The 24,744-nt window shown below is 43.3% G+C and overlaps 1 protein-coding gene across 6 annotated transcripts in view; it reads left to right on the plus strand.

Moving 5' to 3' along the window:
• The window catches only part of RBFOX2 (RNA binding fox-1 homolog 2), a 177,626-nt gene extending 158,997 nt beyond the window's left edge, over window positions 1-18,629 (plus strand). For 2 of the 6 annotated variants that reach the window (XM_064513137.1, XM_026117968.2), the window contains 4 exons: window positions 2,335-2,374; window positions 9,958-10,046; window positions 11,003-11,075; window positions 12,222-18,629. In XM_064513137.1, the coding sequence (XP_064369207.1) occupies window positions 2,335-2,374; window positions 9,958-10,046; window positions 11,003-11,075; window positions 12,222-12,266 (247 nt within the window). In that variant the 3' untranslated portion in view covers window positions 12,267-18,629. Of the gene's footprint in view, window positions 1-599; window positions 825-2,334; window positions 2,375-4,987; window positions 5,031-9,957; window positions 10,047-11,002; window positions 11,076-12,221 lie in introns of those variants that run through there. The other 4 variants (XM_026117967.2, XM_026117980.2, XM_026117971.2 and 1 more) reach the window with 4 other exon arrangements.
• Window positions 18,630-24,744: the final 6,115 nt, after the last annotated feature.

Genomic DNA, 24,744 nt, shown 5'->3' on the forward strand with positions numbered 1-24,744 from the left:
TAGAGATCTTTGGGTTTTTTTTTTTGTTGCTGTTTTTTATTTCTTTAACACCACAGTCAACTGTTGGTACAGCTTAATTAATGATATTATGGCTGCTTTACAAAATCAAGATATTTTTATTTTTGGTAAACGTGTTTTAGCGCAGCTAGTGGTCTTTGTGCAGAAGATGGTCAGACTGTATAATCCCAAATGGTCCCTGTTGTTTTAAAATGAATGAATTCTTTCAGTTTTTGTTAACATTAAGAATCACAGTTATGGATATTTTAGCATGTAAATAAACCTTGTCAAATTTTGACACTGGCAATCAGTGTCAGTTAGGGCCTGACTGAATGGGAGACACAGGATGCATGTGTGCTTGGTTGCTTGGACTTAAGAAGTCTTACTACTTCCATTTAGTGGTTTTCCTTGCAATTTTCTCTGGAGAGCTGGTGCTGGCATCTCTTGGTGACAGGATTCTAAGCTACAGGAATAGTGGCCTGATCCAATGTGGTAATGCTTGTAGTAATCCAGATGATTGTGTCCAGAGTAACTGTTAAAAATGCTAACCTGTTCGTAAACCAACAGTCGCTTCCTCTGTCATGCGTTTGCCTTTCCTGCAGGGGCAGGTGGAGTATCACTGCTAAAACACTCCTGATCCTAGATAGAGAACCCAGCAATGTAAGTCACTGCCCCAGGAGCCAAATTCTTTGTTTTGTGATTGTAAAAATTTAGCTTCAACAAACAATCTTACGGCCTGCTTTCTCCCTGCTGAAGTGGCTCCCCTCTTCCTCTAACAAGGATCTCTATCTTTATATCAGCTCCAAATGCTCTCGGAGACCACAGTAACTCTGTTGGGAGTGGAGTGTACTTTTCTTGGGGAAGACAGCAAGACTAAATTATTCAAGCAGTAGCTAACACTGCAACAGATTTTTTTTTTTTTTTTTTAAGTAAAAGCATGCAGAATTTTGGCAAGATATGCTGGGCTTTTTTATGTGTGTGCGTGCCTTACAATACGTGGGTGTCTGAGGGTGGCAGGCTCTCGGCAGCATTTCACATTCCATCTGATGAGTAAAAAATAATTTTAAAAAGCTAGTGTTGCATACCTTTTTGTCTTAATGCTACTGGTAAGTCATACGCAGTAGATCCATGAATCCCACAGATGGTGGGGCTAATGATTTTCAAAGCCTTGAGTGAATTTGTGCAGAGCTATTCAGAGGAAAAACAGGAGGAACTTCCTCAGTATGAAGCACACACTTAACACAAATGGGTGGGGGGCATACCCTCTCTTCCTTCCTCATCCTTCCCCACCCCTCATCCCCAAAGCAAGCTGCTTAGTCTTACACTAGCAAATGCTCTCGTGAGAGTGGCTCTTTGGGAACTCCAGACTCTGGTTTTACAGTTTGCCTGCTTGAAGTTCTGAGAGAAAGAAAACAATGGCTTAAAACAGAAAAAGCACCATCCCATGGAAACCCTTCCAGTTGCTCCTCTGTGCTATGGAATATGTCGTTACTACCAGGGACTCCCACTGCACCTTTCAATTCTTGGATCTTGGACCAGTCACCTAACCTTTTTAGCTCATTATCTCTGCTTGTGAAAGCAATGCATTGTGGGTATTTTTGGTTTTTTCTTTTTAATTACATTTCTCTGTGTTTACTTTGATCAGAATTGATTGACTTGTTTTCCTGAGGTGTTGCATCGGTTCTTTAAGATGCTGAATAATAATACTTTGCATGCTTGTGTGATCAGCCAAATCTTATCGCATGTCTAATGTGCAGGGTAAAAGCAGGTGATGTATGGATGTCAGAAACAAAGTCATGCAGCCCTGTGAAACTCGAAATATATAATTGTACACAGCACTCTGAAATATGCTTCTGACATAGGTGATACCAGTCCCCATGGGATTCCTTCTGAGGGACTTCTAGATTCCAGAAGCCCACTTCATGAAACCAATGTTTCCATGTGTTTAGGGGGTAACTAAAATAATTCCAGGAGAATAACCAGAGTGGAGGTTTCTAAACCCTTGTTTCTCTTCTTCAGGACATCAGATCTTTTTTGAGTCTATTTTTACTGTACAACATGGTTGTTCCCTCCCTCTCTCCTTTGCATACTGTCTCCCCCTCTGCCCACCCTCTTCCCCCTTTGCATGCCATGGAAGATGACTTGGAGCCGTCTAGCGTGCACACACACATTCTCTTGCTGATTTGCTCCTGCCAAAAGCCCAGGTTGTGGATTCATACATCACCTGCCTGTGTAAAACGCATGTGCATGCTGCCGTCCTCAATAACCGGAATGTGTTTTCTGTTCTTTTGTTTTTTGTTTTTGTTTTTTTTTTGTTTTTGTGTGGATTTTCTGCAGTGTGGTTTACCAGGACGGATTTTACGGTGCTGACCTCTATGTAAGTACACACACTGGAGCCTTCTCATCCCCAACCCCTGACAAGCCAGCCTTTTTTATTTTTTTTGGTTTGTTTGTTTGGTTTAGTTTGTTTTTTTTTTTAAATATCATTTACTTTTAATTTTCTTCTTCCTTGTGGATATATATATTTATATATTTAGGAATGCAAGCATGCTTCTCTGTCACTGCGCTTGCCCCTGGGTGCAAGACCTAAGCCTTTGGGTTTCCTGATCATTGCCAGGGTCAGTTTACTGGGTGTCCTCTCCCCCACATGCACACTGCTACTAATCAACCTGAGAGATGATTAGCAAATTAAAATTTCTCTCAACACTTCTCTCATTTACATAATTTGGATATAAAAATAACAGGACTGGTTTAGCCTCAGACCTTCCCTTTCCTTCTCCCCCTCCACCCTCCCCTTTTTCTCCCCTCTTGGGGCCCTTTCAGGTTTGATTTGTGCAGCCCACACTAAACCGAGTGAGTTTTGTGTTTACATATGTTCATGTGCCACTGGGATACAGAGATTATCCCTTGGGGAAGACACTGGGACTGACTAAAAATAGAGACTGAGATGTTGGAGAGAAAACTGATGTCTCATTTTGCTAATAAAAATGGTACCTAAATAGGCTAGATTCTTGTACTTTAGGGAATTGTAAAGTAGAAATATATGGGGATGTTCAGTCAGAAAAGTCAGCAGGCTCCTTCTATCTGGGAATTATCTCTGATACTGCAGGAGACTTTGTTCCTGTCCTGTGGCTGCACAGCCAGTCTGTATTGTGAATCTTCAGAGCATCTGTATACGTAGTTGTTGCGGATCGAGGGCTTCTGACTGGCTAGTAAAAAAGGCATTTTTCTTTCCAGTGGAGAGTTGCCACAGAACTATGGTAACAATATGATCTTCAAAGCGAAAATGTTCAGATCCGCTACTGCCATCGCAACTTGTAGACTGCATAGCTCTAGCAAAGTTCCTTTTCACAGGACAATAGGTGATACCTCTTTGGAGCTGGAGAAATTTTATATTGGATAGTGCCACAGTTATCAGCATGGATTTCATGTCCACGCTTCTTTGAAGATGGTACTCCCTGATATTTAGAAAGAGGACCCGGGGGGATAGATTCCAGATAATGGATAGAGTTAGTTTTTGGATTTCTGTGAGCTGTATGGAGAATCGGGTCTTGTAAAGACACTTTTCCCAACACAGTTACAGTGGTTGGAAAGCATACTCCCTAAGCATAGAGATACTGGGTGCATTTCTTCATTCTTACATATACTATTGTGTGCTCATTCCTCTAAAAATTGATGTGCCTGGTCAAGTGCTCCTTTATAAAACTTTGTCAAGTACTACTAAAGAGTTCTGGGTTTTCCCGCCTCACTCCTAAAACGTTAGCCTTTACAGACCACTGAGTTTGCTACAGCAAGTGAACAAGCAAATGGGCAATGCCTTATGCTTAGAATGTCTCTTCCCTGTGAATATGTTATGTAAGGGGCTATCTTGTTGAAAGGGAAGATTGGCCAGGGTTGTTACCTATTTATTTTCAGAAAACTCCTTCAGAGCTTCCACTGCTCAATGAGGGGAGAGGCTTATTTAACATGTTTTAAGGACAGAAACTTCAGTAATGAAGAAATCCCCGTAGTCACTTTTAACTGCACTGCTGTAGCATCATTTATCATGAAACCGAGACCCAAAATCAGGCTAGAACCATTAGATGAACTTCTGAATGCTTTGCTTTCTGTGGTTCAGGTCTCACTGTGAAAAAGCAGGACTACAGAATAGGGCACTCCTCAAGGTGGATGAGATGTGCTTTTTGCTGTATTGTTGTTGCCCAGAGATCTCAAATATAGTTCAGAAAAAAGTAGTTTCAAGCATAATATGAAGGTAGCCTTCCAAACAATTTGAATGAGTGCAGCTGCCCTATACTCCACCAATTTGTGATGTTCACTGTAGTGCTTAGGTTCAACTGATTGCTGCAAAAGGGTTGTTCAGAGTGTAGAAGTGATGGCAAAGGATTCTTCAGTTACGATATTCCTACCTGTGGTGTGGTTAGGGGGAAAGTTAAACTGAGGTTCCCTTAGTTGTTCTGAATCAGTGGGGTTGTGTTGAGGAAAGGCTAAAAAGGACACTGAGCTGGCAGGGTGTAGTTAGTGGCAGGCAAGTTGAAAGGGAAGTGTCCCAAGTTTGGGCTGCTTTTTCCACAGAAGTATTATGCACTGATTTTTTCATTTTCCTCTTCCTCCTCCTCTTCCTCCCTCCTTTTTTTCTTTCCTGGGGCAACCATCCTGCTAGCTATTTCTTCTATGAAAAAAGCATTCCATCTCTTGTTGGATGCATTCCACTCTGGCAAGATACCTGAATTTATAAAACAACCTGCCCAAGGATGCGGAGGGCTTTGGGAGATAACAGTTCCATTTTGCATCATAAGAAGGTTATCTTTCTCCTACAATGGGATCAGTCTGGGGTAAAAGCCACCTATGCGAAGACCACTCCTGCCTGTGAAAAGCGTGCTTGCATCCACTGGAAAGAAAAGGCTGGTGAGCCCCACCGTGGGCTGTTTGTATGATTGTTTCTTTCCACAGCTGTGTTTTTTTGAACTGCTCTTCCTGTGTTCTGTTATAGAATAGTCTTACAGGAACCAATCATTAGCGCTAAAATACCTCAGGTAGGAGTGCCAGTGTGACCTGCCAACCAATCAGATTGTGGATTGCAGTGGAAAAAACTGAATTATACTAACCATTCCAGCACCACATTAGAGATGGGAACAGAGGCTTTTTTAGGGTAGCTCAGACTCATGTGTGATCAAAGCCCCCGCTATGGCAGGGTGGCATGTGTCCAGATTTCACACCGAGTGGCATTTCATTTAAAAAAAAAATAACAAAACAAAACAAAAAAATTCAATGGAAGGGTTAACAAGGTCATGCTTGTCCCATTACCATGTAGAAGCACCTGCTGCAATGGACGCTGTTGTCCTGTCACCTCTTTTAATTCATTCATGCTCATTCCTGGTGCACATATGCCACCCTTCTAATGCAGAAATATTGGAAACAGTTCTAGCCCTTTTTGCTTCTAAACTTACGTTATAGGGCAGTTTAGGGGTGGAAAAGACATATTCTAGTGTCTTGGGATTGGGATCCCTGCCTATATCTAGCAGGTGGCTAAATGTATATAACTGGTACTACGAATTATACATTTTTCCAAGGGCATGGAAATGCCTGTGTCCTAGTGGCATAAAGGCTCTTCCAAGTAAAAAATGCCAGCAACACACTTTGTGTGCCTAAGGCAGCAAGGGAAGAAGAAAAGGGAGGCTTATGACCATAGGATACACTGAAATAGTAAGATGCAGTTTTGGATTTCTTCATGTTCTCATTGGACTGATCACCTAATATGGACCTGAAGAGTGGAAGAGAAGATGGACTGACTTTGAGCTGAACTGCATAGTCTTAAAGTGCTCATTTTTCTATGTTAACATCTCCAGTAATTGGAATGCTGCTTTAGTTGGGATTGCAGCTTCCCATATATGTTGTTTTGCCATGTTTGTCCTATACTCCCTGAAATAACACAATATTGAAAAAGCTAACGTTTAATGTTAAAGAAGGAATTAAAAATATATTTTGTTGCCTCCTTCTGTTGTGGAGCCAAGGATAACATCACAGAAGAGCAATTTGAAATTTGGGGTTTTGTGAACACCTGAGCAAATCCAGTTATTTGGCAAACAAGATCTGTAGGTTCAGCCTCTCTAGACGTTAACACAGGAAAAGGGGCTCAACACAGCCCCCGCAACACTGGCAACGTATCAAGAGAAATAGAATTAAAATAAGCAGCATTTAGGGCTGTGTTCACCTCATTTGCTCCCTAAACAATCCAAAAGACTGTACTGGAAAGAACTGATCTTGATTTAGGCAGTCATTTTGGTTGCTTATTATTGCCTGATAAAAATGTATTACCCTTTTCCTTAGTTTCCCTATTTCCTCCTCAAGACAGTGTTTGAACTGTCTCATTGGTAGAGGTGTCTCTGACATAACATCTTCACAAGAAGCTCAGAACGCTCATTTCTTCTGAGGCAAGGTTAAAGATTTTAAAAACTGAACTTAGATGGGTAAACCTGTCACTGTGGAATCCCTTCACTTAAATACATGGAGTGGGAGTTTGCACGGCTGTCCTGGGTTTCAGGGACTATGCCACTTGATGGTGTCTTCTGTTGCAGTCTGGCTGTAGCACGGGAGGAGTGTGGTGCAGCTAACAAGGACTTTTTTTTCTTTTTTTTTCTTCTTTTTGTTTTCTGTTACTGGGAAACATGAATGCTCATGTTTGTTGAAGATGCTCTACTCTGATACAGTTTTATTTCCTACAGTACCTGAAGTGAGTGGCATCAGAAATCAGTAGGGGTGATAGGGCCTTGTAGCTGAGGTAATGGGTGAGCTTTGCATTCCAGATAAAGTTGTGTGTGAACAAGAATAGCAGGAGGAAATACTGGTGCATTGGACAAGCTGAGTAGGGCTTTAGATGTATCGATGGAATTATATGTGGGTCCTGGGTTATGGAGAACAGGAGTGTCTGCTGAGTATGGCAATCTGCACAGCATCTCCTTTGCTCTGTATGGTTCCCAGAGCTTGCTGAAAGCATTTAAGACCAAAAAAAAAAAAAAAAAAAAGAAAAGAAAAAGGAGTAATAGTTGCAATTTTCCTCCTCTCTCCTTCACCCTGTTTTGGTGTATTTGGACCTGTTGGTCATGCTAAATACATCCCTCTGTCAGAATTCCCCAAGCTGTCCACACTCATTGCTCCTATGACAGGAATGTACCATGGCCATTATAATCCCCATTTTTGATTTTATTTAAAGTACACACAAGTAGAATTTGCAGACTGCTTTGGACAGAGCGGGTCTGCCTGTGTGTGTGTACCTATATCCTGTGACATTTTTTTAAATCAACAGTAGTTTCGATTTTGCATCAGTGCATGGTAAAAAGCAATACACATGTCAGCTATTTCTTAACTTCATTTCTCCAATGAATTATTTCTCCTGTTTTTGTTTGTTGTGCAGTTGACTGAAGAAATGTTAACATCCCGCTCTAAATCTCTCAGTGGAGTCTCTGTTCCCTTCTCTGATATAACAGATGGGTTATTGCTTGTTATAATTATTAACATTGTGGTGTGGGACAGGGTTAGGGTGGGAGCCATTTTGGGGGGCGAGGGAGGGAGGCTGTGGGGATCGTTAAGGTTGGAATGTTAACTCCAGTGGTGACTGACTGTTTCCGTAATAGCAGGTTGTTGTGGCTGCACGCTCTAGTACTTGAGGCTGTGTACTTCACTGAGCTTGTGGTAGAGCCTAGGGCGAACTGCTGTCCCAAGAGAATGCTGGGATGGATAGAACTAGCCAATATGAGTCTGAACGTGGTGACTTTGCTGGTTGTTCTAGCTCCAGATGTCAGCATGCTTAGTTTTTAATTTTGATTAATAAATGTTACGCCATTCCCCTTCCCACACCTGATTCCAACCCTTCCTTCTTTTCTTTTTTCTTTTTTTTGTTTTCCTTTACAAGAAACATAAGTTGAAAGAAAATTACATGATAACCCTTTCTGGTTTCAAACTGCATCTTGCTGTCATGTTTAGAGTATACGCCAGTCACATTTAATATGGCTTTGATCTCAAATGTGGCCAGTAGGCATGAGGCAGAGTGGGAATCTGGGCATGTGATAAAGCAGTCTGCCCTGCATAGAATAGTGCCAGGTGCAAAATGTGTTTTATTCTATGCCCAAGTGATAGACCACATCAAGACTTTGGGAAGCTTAAGAACTTAAGAACCACAACAGCATTGGTAGGAAGTTTTGTTTGAATTTGCTGATGAAGAGTTTGCTTTGAATTAAGGTTGCATCTTGTTCATCTTCTCTCTGTCATGTTTTGGAGGTGGCAGTAATTGTGGCACAATGATATTATGCTAAAAACAAACTAAACCTCCCCAAACCATTGATCTGAAATGCAAGGACTGAAACAGCTAGGTAAGAATAGGAGGGACAAAACTATGGTGCAACATCTCTTTCAGGCAGTGTAGTGATGCTTCAGAGATGAAGATATGTGTTACTCTCTCTTCTGATAACTAAAAGATTGAAAGTCCTGTAAGTTCCTCTATTCCGGAGTAGAATATCATCATTAGGCTTGTTTTTGATAGTGTGTTACCCTTCATGAGGATGGGTTCCACTAAGGCAATCAAAATGAAGTTAAAGCCATTCCTGCTATTTTAAAACCTAACTAGCCCAAAACTGAGCACTGCTAAACAGACGTGGAGTCCTGTAGTAGACCCAGTCTTGTATTCTTAGATATTTTGGCTCTACGTACCTATAGACAAGAAGCTGTAGAGTTATTCTGAACTGATTCTGGAAGTGAAGAGCGTAAGTCTACCTTCTGGTCTTTCAAGCTCTAAAATGTCAATAAAAGAAAAGGAAAAAAAAAAAAAAGCCAGAACCAATATGGAGTTTTCCGATGTTGATTATGGCCCTATGTGATTCTGGCAAATTAAAGCCATAGTTCATTTACCATTTCTCCCAGTCTCTGTAAAGTTAACAGAAAGTATTTAGAGTCATAGCGTGAGAAAAGATCTAACCTCTACTTCAGAGCTCTCTTTCGTGGCTTCCACACAGCTTTTGCCCCTATTCTGAGAGGGGGCAGGCTTCTGTCTTTCATTATTGCGAGGTGTACAAAGCTGTGTGTTTGAACCAGGTGTTTGTGTGTACCAGAGTTGTTTGCGGGAATTCCAGTAGGAGGCTCACAAGTCTTCCTTTGGGTCAGGATTCACATTTTGCCAACTCAGCTATAGCTATGTTTTTAGGAACTACCTCTTATCAGTATAAACATATTTTAAGCATTTCCTTTATTTATACAGGTGTAGCATGGGTAGAAATGCAGCAGTGATACAGACTGCTGTGACCTAATTTCCCCCAACCTGTTTCCTCCTTATCTGGAAGGAGGGGAGAATGTTCTGGTTGGTATCGTTGTCACTTTGCTTGTTGGCAGCTCTGAGACCACCAGAGATTGTCTTCTCTGACCACCTTTTCCTTATCGCTTTTGGGCTTCTCTGGCTATTGATACTTTTACGTATCTGGGCTAAACGAAATTCCAGCCTTTTGGGTCTCCCAGTTAGGTTAAAAAAAAAAGAGAGAGAGAAAGAAAAGCAGGAGTTTCTGTGAATGATCCCCTTTCTAAAATATATACCTGACAAAAAAAGCGCCCACCTCTCATTTCTGCAGCTTAAGAGGAAGGGGACATAGAAATGATGTTAGATACAAGATTTCAGCTTTCTTCTGTTTTTCTCTTCCTCCATGCCAAATTTAATTTCCTACAGGGGTGTAACCATGCTCAGGCTTGCTTCAGTTCATTACTTTTGCTAAATGGGGTAATGGGAGAGGCTCCCTAGCCCTTCTGAGCAATGGAAAATACATGGGTTAATGGGCAGTGCTTGTGATAGATGCGACATGGGAGCTGATGCAGTTTGAAACATTTCCTCTCCTTTTGATGTGTGTGACTTTTTTGTTTTGTTTTTTTTTCTCTGTGTGGGTGGGCAGCTATCTGTAAAGTCAGTTCTCTTCTCTCCTGCAGGGTGGATACGCAGCCTACAGATATGCACAGCCTGCTACTGCAACAGCAGCCACGGCCGCTGCAGCCGCTGCAGCAGCTTACAGCGATGGGTATGTAAGGGGGAGGTGCCCATGGGGACTAGCTTGCTGTGCTCAGGGATTTAAGGAGCATTGATCCATTACAATACTTCTACTTCTTTCCCTGTTTCTTCTTCTTACTTGCACTCGCATGTGCACACATGCATGCACAACCCAACATGGAAAGACTTGAATGCACGATTTGTCTCTCTGCTCCTGGACAGTATTAGCCTTCGGTATACGTGAGCTGGCACAAATCCTGGTCTCTTGCTTATCCTTGTGATTCTTTACCCAAAGGAGGCAGCGTGGTTGTGGCCTCAGAGCCAAGAGACATGGTTTGCATTGCCAGCTCCTTGCTCTGTGACTCTGGGCAGATCATTTAGTGACTGGGTGCATTTGTCTCCCCATCCGTGGAGTGAAAATTGCTCAGCTCGTGTAGTACTTCAAGATGCTTTAACTCTGTATAAATGCAAAGGATTATCATTATCAGAGTGCTTGCCTTAAGATTTTCCATCTCCTATGCAGTGAGCCTGTGTTTTAATCCTAGCGCATGTGAGAGTATTAAAGTTTATACTCCCTTCTCATTCTGGAGAATCCCTCACTGCTTTCCATTTAGCAGCTGTTACCGTGCCAGTAGCGCTAGCACCAGCAGTCACTCTTCTCCCAAATTGCATCACTTGAGGTAAGGGATGCACTAAGTATCATGTCAGAAGTGCCAACCTCTTTCCTACAGGTTGAGATCATGGCTTCTGCCACATTTCTCCTTGCAGGCCATTCTCTGCCTGTCTCATACAATGCATGGCAGTGTGCCCATAGATGATCTTTTTAGAGGGGCTGTCTGCATGCATGTGTGTGTACATATGCATACATGTGTGTAGAAGGGCATGCTGCTTCTCCCATTTCCTGTGGTCAAACAGCTGCTTCTCTACCCCTCTGAAGTGACTTTCTTTTTTCTTTTTTTTTTCTTTATTTTTTCTCCCTCTCTTCAGTTATGGCAGGGTGTACACAGCAGATCCTTACCATGCCCTTGCCCCTGCCGCTAGCTACGGAGTTGGCGCTGTGGTAAGTGGGATTTTCTTTTTCGTTGCTGTTTCTCGTTCTCAGCATGGGGAACAGCTGCTCACTGCGTATCAGGTGCTGAAACTGCATCCACAAATACTTTTTTCTTTAGGGAGGAGGTCCTTAGCTCTAGTGCTGGGTTCCCAGTTGCTCTTCATTTGTGTGTCTGTGCCCACTAGGAAAGGAGCCAGGCTGTAGGAGACCAGTTATCACTTGGCCTTGGTGTATACCGCTGCAAAGGAGATGGGAGAAGGATGACAGGAAGCGTCAGGAGCCAGAATGTTGTGGTGAATCAGTATAGCTGTATCAAGGAGATGGTTATAGCAAGAATCAGCAATGGTTGGTGATGCGGGACATCCTATGTTGCCATTTTCATTAACTTTAAAGAGTCTGTTGCATGTTGAGGAAGTAATTCTTGGAAGTAAAGGAACAAGTTGTTCTCATGACATCTTGCAGCAAAGCTGCTCTACTTGGTTCCTTCTTCCAGTAGGGGAAGGATGCGGTATCCTGCCTGCCAGTAGTAGTTAACACAAGGGCAGGACTGAAGTATGCTGGCATCAGAGGGGAGGAGAGTAACTTGCTGAAAACACATGCTTGCCCATCTACTTTTAGCTGATGCAGTACCTCTGTTGTTACAAAGACTGGAATGCAAATGTGTTCAGTGAAAAAGACACCTAAATATAGATGTCTGCAATGTAGAATCTCTGAGTCTCAGCTCATCACGTGGATTCCGTTTAGGGTCAATGGGAGGAAAACCAGGTATTTCTAGGATATCAGGTCGTCATGTCTATTTTAGACCTTAGGGTGAGGTGAAGAGCATCCTAGACATTCCAGTCTCTGCTGTCTTATAAAGGCAGACTAGACAACTGGCTCAGATGTTTGGATTGATGAATACCATCTCTGCTATCCTTTTGACTGGGAGTCACCAAACTTCACCCCCAGGTGGCTGGCTGTGAGCATGTCCCAAGCCATGTCTTTGGTTTTGCAGGCAAAGATCTCCTCTCTGTTGCTTCTTAGAGATGCTGATGGTAGTGGGTCAGTGCTAGGACACATCCCTCAGTCCTTCTGCGAGCATTCAGGCACTGTCCTGAATGTTTCTTCCTGGTTCATTTCCTAACAACTACTTCTTTTCTTGTTTAATTTCTACAGGCGAGTTTATACCGAGGTGGCTACAGCCGATTTGCCCCCTACTGAAGTGACGTGAGCCCCCTGCAAGCGGGACAGCCCCCCCAGTTCATGAGGCCTGGCTATTGCAATATTTACTAGTAGAGGAACTCTATAGCAAGACGAGGAGGAAAAACAAAAAACAAAAGAGAAAATACTTTTTTATACCTCACTATGTTCTTTGAATATGTATTTTTTCCTTTAAATTTCTGCCTTTAATTCTTTTGTTCCAAAGATTGTGCATTTTTTGTTTTGTTTTGTTTTTTTGTTTTGTTTTGGGTTTTCTTTTTTTAACTGTGGTAAAAATAATGCATTTCCGTGTCTGTATGTTGGTGCATAGCTTATCCTACCGATCACGGAAAAGGCAATTAGTGATAAGGAATGCTGTTAGAAACCAATATCATGCAATTAATCAGGAACACACAGACAGAGTTACTTCCCTGGGTCTGGTGCTTGGTGCCTGTGAGACAGGAGGACATGAGGGGAGAAGTCTTCACCTGCTGTGTTTCCGGTCTGCAGAAGGAAGCACTCTTGGGCTGTGGCTGGGACCTAAGCACTGGTGGGAAATAGTTCAAAATAGTCATTTGCATTTGGAAAAGGGGAGAGAGACTTTCCTTGTTTTTTATCACCATCTGACATGCACAGGTTTGGGACAGTGTCAGGATTTTAGGCTTGGCAAGAGAAGATTCCCTCAACCTGCCCAAAGACTTTGGCTGTTATCTGCTTTATAGAGGACAAGACTTTGAAATGAATTTTGATAATCTTCCCCCCACACACACACAACGTATTCTAGCTGATTATTGTTCATTGCTGGTGGTTGTAATTATCTTAGTTTTATTTCCTCCTTTTCAAGATCTTTCTCCCTTGCTGTCCCTTTCCTTCCCTTCTTTCCTTGAGGAGTGACAGATGTAACGAGATGTAATGCATCATCACACAGAGTACTTCCGTTGCAGACAGCAAGTGGCTAAAATTGCAGAGGTGAAGTGCATGCAGCCTTGATGAGGAAGAAAGCTAGCTGAGGAGCCACGCATCTGTGCCATGCTCAGGCACTCTGAGGTCCAGCATGCAGGGTCTCTCCTCCTGTTCATCCTGAGCTGCTTAGGCACTGCTGCAAATAATCTTTTTCAGACAATATGAGTGAGAGAAAAGTCATATATAAGCTGCTGAAGGGCAAACACATTGGTTTGTGTGGGGGAAGAGGATCTTTTGTATCCAAACATGATCCTGAAGTAGTTTTGTTTAGCTCAGGAGTTTGGGAGGAGGCAGAAGCAGTTTGTACAAGCTATGAATTCATAGGAATTTCCCACCACAAGCTATGTAAGACCCTTACATAGTCCTCTTGGAGCCCCTGGGTCCATTTTGCCTAGCCTTTCAGTATCCAGAAAAGATATGCACCTGGACTGCTGGGTCCATATTTGACACTACATATTACAAAATTTTGAAGCAGGGAGACTATTTAAGAGGGCTCCACACCTCCCAAGACCATCGCCCCTCTGCTCTCATGGACAGTGATTTGGCTATTTTGCAAAGCCAGCCTTTTTAGATTACTGTGTGAGTAGTACTGTGGTAGGGAGTTGCAGCTCTCCAGACCTCCCCATTCAGCTGTTGGCTGTTACAGTGCTTCTAGCAACCCTGGTGATCAGAGGCAGGTGTTCTTAAGCTATCTGTTAACCCTATCTTAAAGAAACAGAGAAGCACAACTTTATTAAGCTGTCTTGACTCTCTTGATTGGTACTGGGGTGAGCTTTTCACCCACAGAAGGGCTGCTTGGGGTTGGTGGAGCCTTTCCAACTCCTGCTGTATGCCTACCTTGCCATCAAAGGCTGATACAAGAATAGGAAACTTCCTGCATTTAACACTAATCAATGTCAACAGGAAGAGCTCTTGGGGAGGTGCCCTGGCCCAGCCGTGCACAACCACGTGTTTTTTGCTCTTCCCTAATGCTACAGCTAGTGTCTCTGTGCCCAGCTGGGAGGAGGCACCTCAAATGGGAAGGATGGGGAAGACATTAGTTAAGCTAGAGACCCTGAAGCTATTGATTCTCTGGAGGAATAGCTAGAACAAGGGGACACCAAACTGCCAGCCTGTTGGCCACCATTTTTTTTCTGTTTTTATTGTTGGTTTTAATTTTTTTTCCAAGCCAAAGTTTGGTTTGTTGCTTTTATGACAATTTTTTTTGTTGTTTGTATATAAATATTTTAGTTAGATTGAAAACTGGGAGGGGGAGCAGGGTGTTGGGGCTTTCACAAAATCTAGGAAATGAGGGGGATTGGGGCATTTGGGGGCTTTTACTTTTGAAGTTGGGGGAGGGGAGGGAGGATTTGTGGTAGAAATAGTCATATTCAAGGAGAGCCATTTCCACCGCAGGGCAGCCAGGAGACTTCTGGAGCTGAGATGCAGCAAAAGCCTCTACTGGACTTGTGCTTACCCACACCTAGGGTGGAGGGGCTGAAAGTGAGGCCATCTCTTCTCTTGTTCTCAGGGAGGAGTTATTCATGCAGAGGTCTGCAGGCTGAGAGAGTGAGGGACAGTTTGCAGAGCCTGGCAGTGGCAGCCAGTTGCCCCTCTGCCCCTTTCCTACATTTCAGTTCAGCTGGTTCTGACTGCAGCTCCCCAAAAGCTGGGCTCTCTCCATCTGAGTGTCCTCCCGTACCCTGGCAGTGCAGCCTGCAGTTGCCCCCAACCTTTGCATCTGGGAGTAGGGAGGCCAGCCCCGTTTCTGCTTCTGAGCAGTGTCTATACATGGCAGTTTCAGCCCACCTGAGTATGGGGAGTCTGAGAAGCACTCAGTCTTTATGGAACCTTAGTCCCCTGCTGTATGATCTCTGAGTAATACCTGCTCCAGACCATCCAGCGTGATTCCTCCTGTATTAGAGCCTGGCCTGCTCTGATCGCTATTGCTCCCTGCCAGGCTTCTCCAGTGCACTAACTGCTCCCTGCCAGGCTTCTCCAGTGCACTAACCAGCTGGTGTCTCAACTGTAGTTAATGCTGCAAGACCCCTGCTGAGTGAGCTCTCTGATATCCCTTCTTCCTGTTCTCAGCAGTGATTCGCTTAAGGGAAGCTGGGCTGTTTGCACCACTGGGTGCCGGAGGTAGTGCGCTAATTCCAGGTTTCCGGAATGCAAGACTTCTCCAAAACTTTTACACCAGCTGGAATTTTGCAGCAAAGTTTCTCAAGTGAATTTTGTGCCATGGCGGGGGAGCTCTGCAGCTTTTCTTCCCGTTTGGCAAACAAGAGCTCTGATTCCACTCAGATATTTAATGAACTGGCTCAAGATTCATTCAGAGTAGCCAAGCCTTGGGTATATCTATCTTTTGAAGAAGTGAAGACAAAGCCAAATCTCCCTATGCAAAATAAATTACACTTAATGAATTGAACTAGGCCCTGGTTTATTTGACTGACAGCGACGGGTGCTTGTCCCTGAGATGGGTCAGTGGTCAAGAGTCCCTCACAAACCAGGGCTTGGCTTTCAAAGGGAAACTGCAGGCAGTTTGGCAAATAGCTTGCTGTTTGTGACCTTCTAGTCTGATAGTATCCAGGAATTCCTCTTTATGTAGAGGAAAAGATATTTCTTTAAGTGTTGCTGTTTGCACTTGTCTTATAATAGGCCTGGCCAGCACACAGTATTTTACTGATATAATTTTGGATTGAATACCTAAGGTTTTTTTTTTTTTTAAATATGCTGGTCCATCTTTCCTTGTGGGTACAGTTGTGCTAGTATAAAGATGACTTCTACTGGTATGACATATCCTCCGCTAGGAATAAGTTCTGTTGGTACCCAGCACATTTATATACTGCTGTAACTGTCCCTGCGTTAGGGAGGCTGCACTGTTGTAGCTGGGATAGCTTTTCTAAGAAAAGCTTTGACTGGACCTGGAGACAACAGAGAGCTTAGTATCAGCCTCCTATAGCCAGCTGTTCCCAGGTTAAGCAGTTATGTGGATCCTGTGTAATGAAGAGTTCAGGTAGACAAAGCCATGTTTTAAAATAGTTATGGCTTGGCTGTGTTAATGTCTGAGAGACAGCAGAATTGCCCAGTGAGAGGGAGCGCTAGCTCAGGAGCTGGATACCTATGTTTTGTTCTGGATTCTGTCAGTGATCCTCAAGTATGATCTTGAAGCAATCATTTCACTTCTCTAGACCTCACTTCCCTGTCCAGAAAGTAAAGATAATTTATCCCCTTTTGTCACCCGCTTTGAGGTCTTTGAATGTGAAGTGCACCACAAGAGTTAAGGATGGTTGTATGAATAGTGTCTCAAGTGCTAGTTGTGAAATGGTTAACAACACTGTTTCATAGCCCATCTTTTTCATTCTGAAAAGAGATGCTGGCTGCCACGGTTTGAATTCCAGCTTCAAAAGCAGGGAATACAAAGCAGAGCCTCACGGTTCCTATCCACATTTTTCCCCATCCCCTCTCTATCTATATGTTCCCATCCCAGCCCCTAAGGAGGAGACAAGTAGAGAACAGGTTTGGGGAGCACTTAGAAATTCAATAAAGGGGGAAAAAAAAACCCAAAAAACCAGCTCTGGGGAGTGCTTTTGCTGAGTCTAGCTCCAAAGGGAAACCATGCAGGCAGCTGGGCAAATAGCCTGCTGTTTAAGACCCTCTAGTCTAGCAGGGCCAGGGGAAATGCTGTCCTTGATGCAGAGGGGTGATTTTTAAAGTGTATTACCTGTTTGCACTGTTTTAAAATAGGAGGGGAAAAAACCCAACCTAGTGAACAAGTGAACATCCAATGTAAACTTCTTTGTGTTTTTATTTTGTCATGCTCTTGGAAAATGTCAAACATTTTGTAGTATACACCAGTGAGACTTGATTCTTTGTTGCATAAAACACTATTTTTGGTGATGTTAATGTCTGAAAAGCCCCTTCCCTCCACCCCCACCTTACTGATTGCCCTTCCCTCCCTGCAACCCCCATAAACTTCTCTTCTGCAATGAAAACTCCAGTCAACAAGGCAAGCAGGAATCTGATAGCCAGAGTGTGAAATGGAGTACCTTTCAAGTAGGCTCTGAGGTTCCTCCCTGGTACACTTTCCTCTAGCCGGGAGTTCACAGTATCGCCCCCATCCCTTTGCAGTGCATGCATAGATCACAGACTAAACTGGACTTCAGATGTCTAATTCCTGTCTCAGTTGCCACTGCTAACCCTGGAAGGCAACTTTCTTCTAGCGTTTGAAATCACTTGCAGTAATCATCCTCTCTTAGTAACAGGCTGCAGCTGATTCAAACTTATGCAGGATATGACAGCTAAAGCCTGCTTCCCACACTACCACTTGACTGGTGGCAGAATAAGAACACATCGGCCAGAAATCTTGCCCGATTTTGCCAGGAGATTGCTGGTGTATAAAGCCGTCCACCCAAGTATTTGTTTGTCTAGCAGTCAGCAAAATGACAGTTAATCTTAGGATTGATTTCCCCCTCACACCCCTAAAGTGGTTGATAAATCTCTTGCCAGATTCCCAATTCTCCGTTGGTGGAGGGATTTGTTGCTTCCCTGAGGAGTGAATTCCTTACAGAAATCAGGCCTCCCACATAAGTAGTCTCAGTTTTGGTCATGTTTTTCTTTTTTTCTTTTTGTTCACAGTATTTTGTGTGTGCAAGTGTGTTGTAGTTTTGGCAGCTTGGTTTGGCTGCATTACCAAGTGACGAAATAATCCTCTTTTACCCCAGGGGATATGATCTGGTTTTGGGTTTTTTCATTTTTCTTTTCTCCTCTTTTTTTTTTAATATGATAAATCCTGCTTGTAAATAGCTGGAGCTAAAACCTGGGGCTGATAGCAAATGAGAACCAGGGCTGTAGAGCGATACGGAGCTGGTGGAGTATTTACTGACCTCACAGGCTGATCTACTTGAGACTTGGAGATTTTCAGTGCAAGGCTAAAATGCCACGGAACCTCCACAGGCAGCGATGGACTTACCCCTTCACGCAGTCTCCCCAGCACCTTCCGTTGCCAGGTACCGTCAGGGAACAGGATGCTTCCCGTTTGGGATGCGTTCCCTTCCCCTGGATCGTTTCCTAGGATGCCCAAGCTGCTCGCCCAGGGTCCCATTTCCTTGCTGACTCTGGAGAAGCAGTATCTGCATCCCAGGGCTTTGTGACAGCCTCTTAACTTCCCGCCCTCCCTTGTTAAGTATCATATTGTATAGTAGCTTTCAGACCATACAGTATTCATTGGGTTATTCCTATTATTATCAAGTAGCTGGAATTGTGAAGGTCGGAGTAGTTAGATCTTTAGCTTTTATTCCTTTTTTTTGTATTACTATCCATGTGTATAAATTATTGATCATGTTGCTGGCTTTTATAAACTCTAAGCAAGGGCGGAAACCCTTCCTAACCCTTTGCAAATGGTAATGAAGCACTGTTTTTAAATAAAAGAGAGAAACACCAGTCTGCTGGCTCCTCTGTGTGTTGTCTGTTTTTCAGTGTTCTGCATGAATTTCACTGGTGCATCTCCCTGCCAGTTAAAATGCAAAGAAGGGAAGCTGGTTTGAAGAATGAGCCCAGGGATAGGATCTAAGAAGCGATAAAAGGTGAAGCCCTGGCTAGTCATGCTGGCTTGATGTCAGCCTTGCCTGTTCATACACTGAGCTCTCCATATCCTTCACTCCTTTCTTTGCCATCCTTTCCCATTGCTGTTTATGAGCAGAAAAGGGCCATTTGTTTTGTATTTAATAGGAAGTCTGTATTTCTCCAAGCCTAATCTCTACTTGAACCTGCTCCTGTAGAAAGAGAGGCAACCACTGCAAGCTGTGGTATCATCATTGTTTTGCGTAATGCTTGTGTAGCTAACCTCCTGCTGTCTGTGTTAGCACAGGTTTAATAGTTAACACACACAACTGGAAGTCGATGTTTCTGTGTCCTGCATAATTTTCCTCTGGGAGTTTGGACAAGTCTTTTAATCACTGTTCCTGTTGTCCTGTCTAAAAAAGGAATTCTCTGAAGACAAGCAGAAGCTCATTCATATTCTACAATGTGCTTAGATCCTCAGTGAAAGATGTCATGCAAATATATAAATATATATGTTATATATAATCAGATGCGTTTTCCATGGAAATGATCCTAAAAATAACAGAAATAATAAATCCCCGTGGCCAATTTGCAAGTAATTATGGAAACCGATAACTGAGCAAAATCATACAGCGAAATATGCCTAATACAGTTAAGGCCAGTGCAGGATTTTTTATTGTTTTTGAAAATACAAGATACCAGGAACAAAAGGGATGTGATAATGTTTGTCCTCAGATGGTAGGCTTGTCTGATGATGCAGGAAGGCACACACTCCATAAGCATTCCTTCTCTGTATTTACAAAAGAGCTGCAATGTGTTCCTGTCAGATGATACTCATTTCATTCTAACAATAACTTGAGAGGATGTTCAACAGTAACTGCTAAAATTAGATGTCTGTAAATTAGGGCTGAATAATTGTTGTAGAAAAGCTGGTTAATCTCTGGATTGGTAAAGCTGTGAGAGGTCTTGAAATGAAGTTCCGCTACATCAGTAGAAAGGTAATGTGGCAGCCTACTTGAAAATAAAGCAAGGAGATTATAAGTCTGTCAGCCTACCTTCATTTCAAAGCAAAGCAATAAAGTGGCTGATCCTGAAATTGGCTAATAAGTCCTTAAAAGCACTGTAATATTATTGCATTGCTCAACACAGGCTTATCAAAAGCAGGCCTTGTCAAAGGAAGCTGGTACTGTTGTTATTTTTTTAATAGATTGCCAGTTAGTGAAAGGAAGGCTGCTGATTTAACACATTTCCCTTCTATAAGCTGTAAATAATAATAAACAAACCAATAAATAATAAAGATAAGTCACTTGAGCTAATTATAGCTAATTGCAAGCCACAGTTCATATTTCAGTATGTGTAGGTAACATCCACAAAGACTGAGGGCTGTACCCAATGAACCACACAGCTGTATCATGCCAGGAGGTAGCTCTGAAAAGGATTTGGGTAACAAACTGGACATGAACTCTAGGCAATGGGGCTTGATGCAAGAACTAGGTGTAGCAACACAATTGCTGAGCAAAAATCCCTGTGCTTTGCGACTATGTTAGGCAAGCTGCATGATGGGGTTTTAGTCAATACATGATGCATATGCTGGAAAATGTCATTTGAATCATATTGAAATTATTATGAATTCAGGTTGAATTCTCAGAAGAGCTTAAGGGCAAGGCTAATGTGACTGCTAATGCTATGTCAGTCTGGCACTGATAAGTCAAATCAGGGGATGTGATCCTGATCCCCTTAATGCTAAGCAAGGAGCCCTAATCACTAGGCCAGTGGCTAGACTGACCTGTTCTTAGTTTTTTGCTGCTGGCCTACTATTGACTGTACTGGCTCGGTGACTGAGTTGAGCATCCTGTCCTGATGGGAGTGCTTAGCAACTGGTTAGGGAAGGTGTGTTCATGGGTATATGCTTTCTGTCTTTATGCCTAAAATTACAAAGTAATAGAGTAATCTGGTTTGGAAGGTACCTATGGAAGTTATCTAGTCCCATGTCCTGCTCAAAGGTCATTTAAATTCGTAGAAATGCAGCATTTTCAGCACAAGATTGGAAGGGAATTACACTCTTGAGTACCAACAGGCTAATTACCCACTGGGAGGTGACAGATGGTTCTTGGCCTCTTGTGCTTTCCTGCAGCCCTCTGCTTCCTTCTCTTCAGTGGCTGTTGTTTGCCACTTGTTTTTGTTTCACGGGGGTGTGGAGAAGGAAACTCATCATATATTTAACTTTGATTCAGGCAAGATGTATTTCTTACTGTTACTGGTTTGCCTGAAGATCCACTGGTATGATCATTTCAGGCATAGCATGCCTAGTACTGGCTCCTGCAGTTTAAGATGAACTGAGAGTGGGTTCAGAGAAAAGCTTCAAGAATGGCTCAAGGATTGGAGCCCTGTGGGTGTGTGCATGTGTGTGTGAGGCAGGAGTGAGGGGAAATGGAGAAATGACTACAGGAGCTCATCTGTTTGGTTCATCAAAAAGACAGTCAATTACTTTCTAGAAATACCTATGCAGGAACAAAGATCTGGCTTTTCTAGAGCTTTCCCATCCAGCAATCTTATAAAAAGTCCTGGTGTTCAGAAGTTGAAGCCAGACATCTCCAGCCTTATCTATGGGTTGAGGGGCTAACTGCAAATTATTACAGAAGTACTTCTAAATGCTGAATCCTAATCCAGGAGTTTCTAGTGACTCATGCTGGGCAGCTTTATTGCTAGCTTTATGGAGGATAAATCATCTGCTGGCTGTTCTCAATTCACACTGGAGTTGCACCAACCCTGTAGCAGCAATGTAACCTTTGGGCGCTTGTAGTCTTCCCTCTGGTGGCTGATAGAGACAGTCCCATGGACCCCATCCTGCTCTGTGTGACCAGCCCAAATATGTTGGGACTAGCGTGTCCTTAGGTCTTTTCCTCTAACCGAGGTGAAGGCTTCCGGTCTATGCGAGCCCCAAGGTCTGGGGAACCAAACAAGGTACTCAGTTTGAAGCACTGGGCTGAGGAGGGTCTTTTACTTCCATGAACATGCAGACTGCTTCTGCTGATTTCTGGAGGCAGAGGAGGGACTGTTTGGCTCCTAAGGTGCAATGGCCGTTATCCCCTGACCAGAAGCTAGGAGTTAGCCTTTTTGCCTGGAGAAATCTTGCAGTGTTTGGTTCCTTTTCTAGTGTAAAACACTCATGCTGGGAGTCTGTGCACATGTGGGAGAGGAGATGTGCAGAGCCGGTACAGAGAGCAGCTGTCCCAGTTTGCGGAAACTTTCTTGCCTTTTTAAGGACATGCTGAGTGCTGTGCTCTAACTTTAGCACAAAGGTATGGTTGACTTGGCTTCTTTTATTAATGGATGGGTATAAATATATCTGCTCTTGCAGCCTGTCTTGTTCTTCCATGTGTAAACACTGAGCTTTGTCCCAGCTCTTTTTGATGATAAATTCCTCATCTTTTGAATCACAAATCACCTTTTTGTGTGTCAGGAGGAAGCATCAAAGCACAAAGTCACTTTGCTTTTTATAGCACCAGCACTCTTCAGCCAAACTCCACTCAGAAATCACTGATTTCATGGAGCTCTTCAACAACAACAGATCTTGCATGTTTACATTTTTATTGAAATAGCCTTTGTACTCATCTGGAGACCTCATGTTGCAGGGCATTGCAGTCCTCCTTTATTTTACAAAGATGTCACCTGTCCTCACAGGCTAGGAGGCTGGGAACCCCGTCTTCGCATTAAAAACATGAGTGCTTTTTATATTTTTTTATTTTTTTTTATTTTTTTCCCTAATGCACTCTGATTCTGCTGCATATGTACAAAGAGAATTCGCTCTCCATAAATATCTTTTGGAATTGGCCAAGTGCAGCTCACCTGGGCGAGACAGCTGCTGGCTGTCTTCGAGGTCCCACTTTTTCTAAGCACAGAGGTAGGTCTCCCCCCAGTGAAGAGCTGCTGGAGACAGTGTCCTGAGCACTTGGGGCTGGGAAGTGTTTTCTGCTCACCCTGGAGCAATATGAACAGGCTCCACATTTCTGCATGGCTCCAGAGTTTATGGGGTGAGAAAGGGAAAAGGAAAAACTGGAGGGACCCTACCCAAAGCTTTCTGCTGATGGTAGGAAGCTCCATGCCTGTATCTCAGTGAGGCTAAATGAAGAGTTCAGTTTAGGGGAAAAGCTTGCAGCTGCCAAATTTGCTAACTTGCTCTAGAGGGTGAGGGCTGAGCTGGTTCTAGGGCTGTGACTCTTATTTCTCTTATTTCTCCTTTGTGGGCTGAGTATTCTGTTAGTTGTGTGGGAGTGGGTCTGATCCATCCTCACTTGTCATTAACGCCACAGCATGACTGGCAGTGAAACCAGCTTGAGAGCTGGTGCAGTCACAGAGGTCTGGAGAGAAGAGTCTAAAATACTCATCAGGGTCAAACTGGGTAAAAGTCATCCCTGAAGCAATGGCGATGACAGCCACTGAGACTAGTGACAAAGGCTCTTCTTGTTAGTCCTGCAGAGCCGACTCATTTCTGATTAAGATCCAGATCCTGTTATTGTTGAGAGAATTATTAGCTATGAAGTTGGAGGCTGGACTGAGACGCTTGATGAGTGTGCAAAATATCTATTCAATCCTGGGCTTTTAAATAGGTTTGATCTGAAAGGAGCAAATACCTGGACTAACTTTGGGGTTATGAGTAAAACACACCATTCCCAAGGCTTGTTAGTGACATTAAATACCTCTTGCAAAAGGAGTTCAGGACCTGTCAATGCCCCCTTGAGTAAGTAGCAGGGACTTTTTTGTAAATCTGCGTTAATGATGGCAAGTTGCTGTTTCCTGCCATTTTCTGAGAATTGTGGGACCAGGTGAAATACTTTCTTGCTGTGGCATGCAAGCAACATCCTCACACCAAGTCAGACAGGAAAAAAGCACTTAAAGCCAGGAAAGTTTTCTTCAGTGGCCCTTCTAAGCCCCGATCTCGGCTCTGTTTTGCCCATTCGTACCTGCCTCCCAGATTGAGGACTGGTTCAGCAGTATTTCTCAGACTGAGCAGTAAGAAGCATCTCAGGGAGTGGGAATCTGCAAACATGTGCTGTCAGGGAGCTGCTTGGAGCGGGTGATCGTAAGGAAATCTTAATAACAATGAAGTTCATAAATTACATCAGCAACAGGATTTCAGGCCTTCTGCTTTTCATAGCTGAGTCTGGAGCTTTTATGGCCTTTCTGAGTTGAGCTTGAAGCTTGGCACTCCTCAATCTCTTTGCGTGCTATTTCACTGAGAAGTGATGCCCTTAGAAATAAGGAGTGTGAGGCCAAATTTTGCTCCAGGGGAAGGCTGTGTGTGACAGGATGGTACTTGTTTGTACCTGGCCAGATCTACTCAGATCCTAGTAGCTGTGACCATCTGGAGGGCTCCCAACAGCCGCCCAGTGTTTTCAGTGCTGAACAGGGTCATATAAACCCCTGAGGCAGGTGTATCAGCTGAAGCATCCCAGTGCCTGCAGAAAACCTGCTGTAATTTGTAAGCCACATATTACACTATGCCACTGTAGTAAGCAATGGAGATTTTCTCTTAGCAGAGGTGATTCACCACTTAACAAAAGAGAGTTGCTTTGCATATTTTTCTTCCCCTTTCCTGAAAAGTAGTTGACAGGAAGGCACAAACTGGATAATTGGAAGGGAACGATCTGTACCAGTGCATAAAAGGAAGGACACCTCTACATCTTTGCAGGACCCCATCTTCAAGCATGAAACCAGGGAGGAAGAATGTCTGCTTTCCCACAATGTCTGCAGTTTGGAGGAGGAGAATCACACTGCTTTCTCAGGTCACAGGGCAGATTGTATCTTACCAACAGTGTGATCGTATCTGCCTGCAGGGGCAGTTCAGTGATCAGTGGGATCACATGAAATTCCTACATGTGTCGTGGTCCATAAAACACCAGGATGGAACCAGCAAATCATTACTTTTATCTATTTGTTTATTTGTTTAACTAAAATCATCAGAAGTGTAACATTTCTGATAAGCAGCAAGAGA

The sequence above is a fragment of the Dromaius novaehollandiae genome, chromosome 1, assembly GCF_036370855.1.
Source record: "Dromaius novaehollandiae isolate bDroNov1 chromosome 1, bDroNov1.hap1, whole genome shotgun sequence".
Classification (NCBI taxonomy): domain Eukaryota; kingdom Metazoa; phylum Chordata; class Aves; order Casuariiformes; family Dromaiidae; genus Dromaius; species Dromaius novaehollandiae.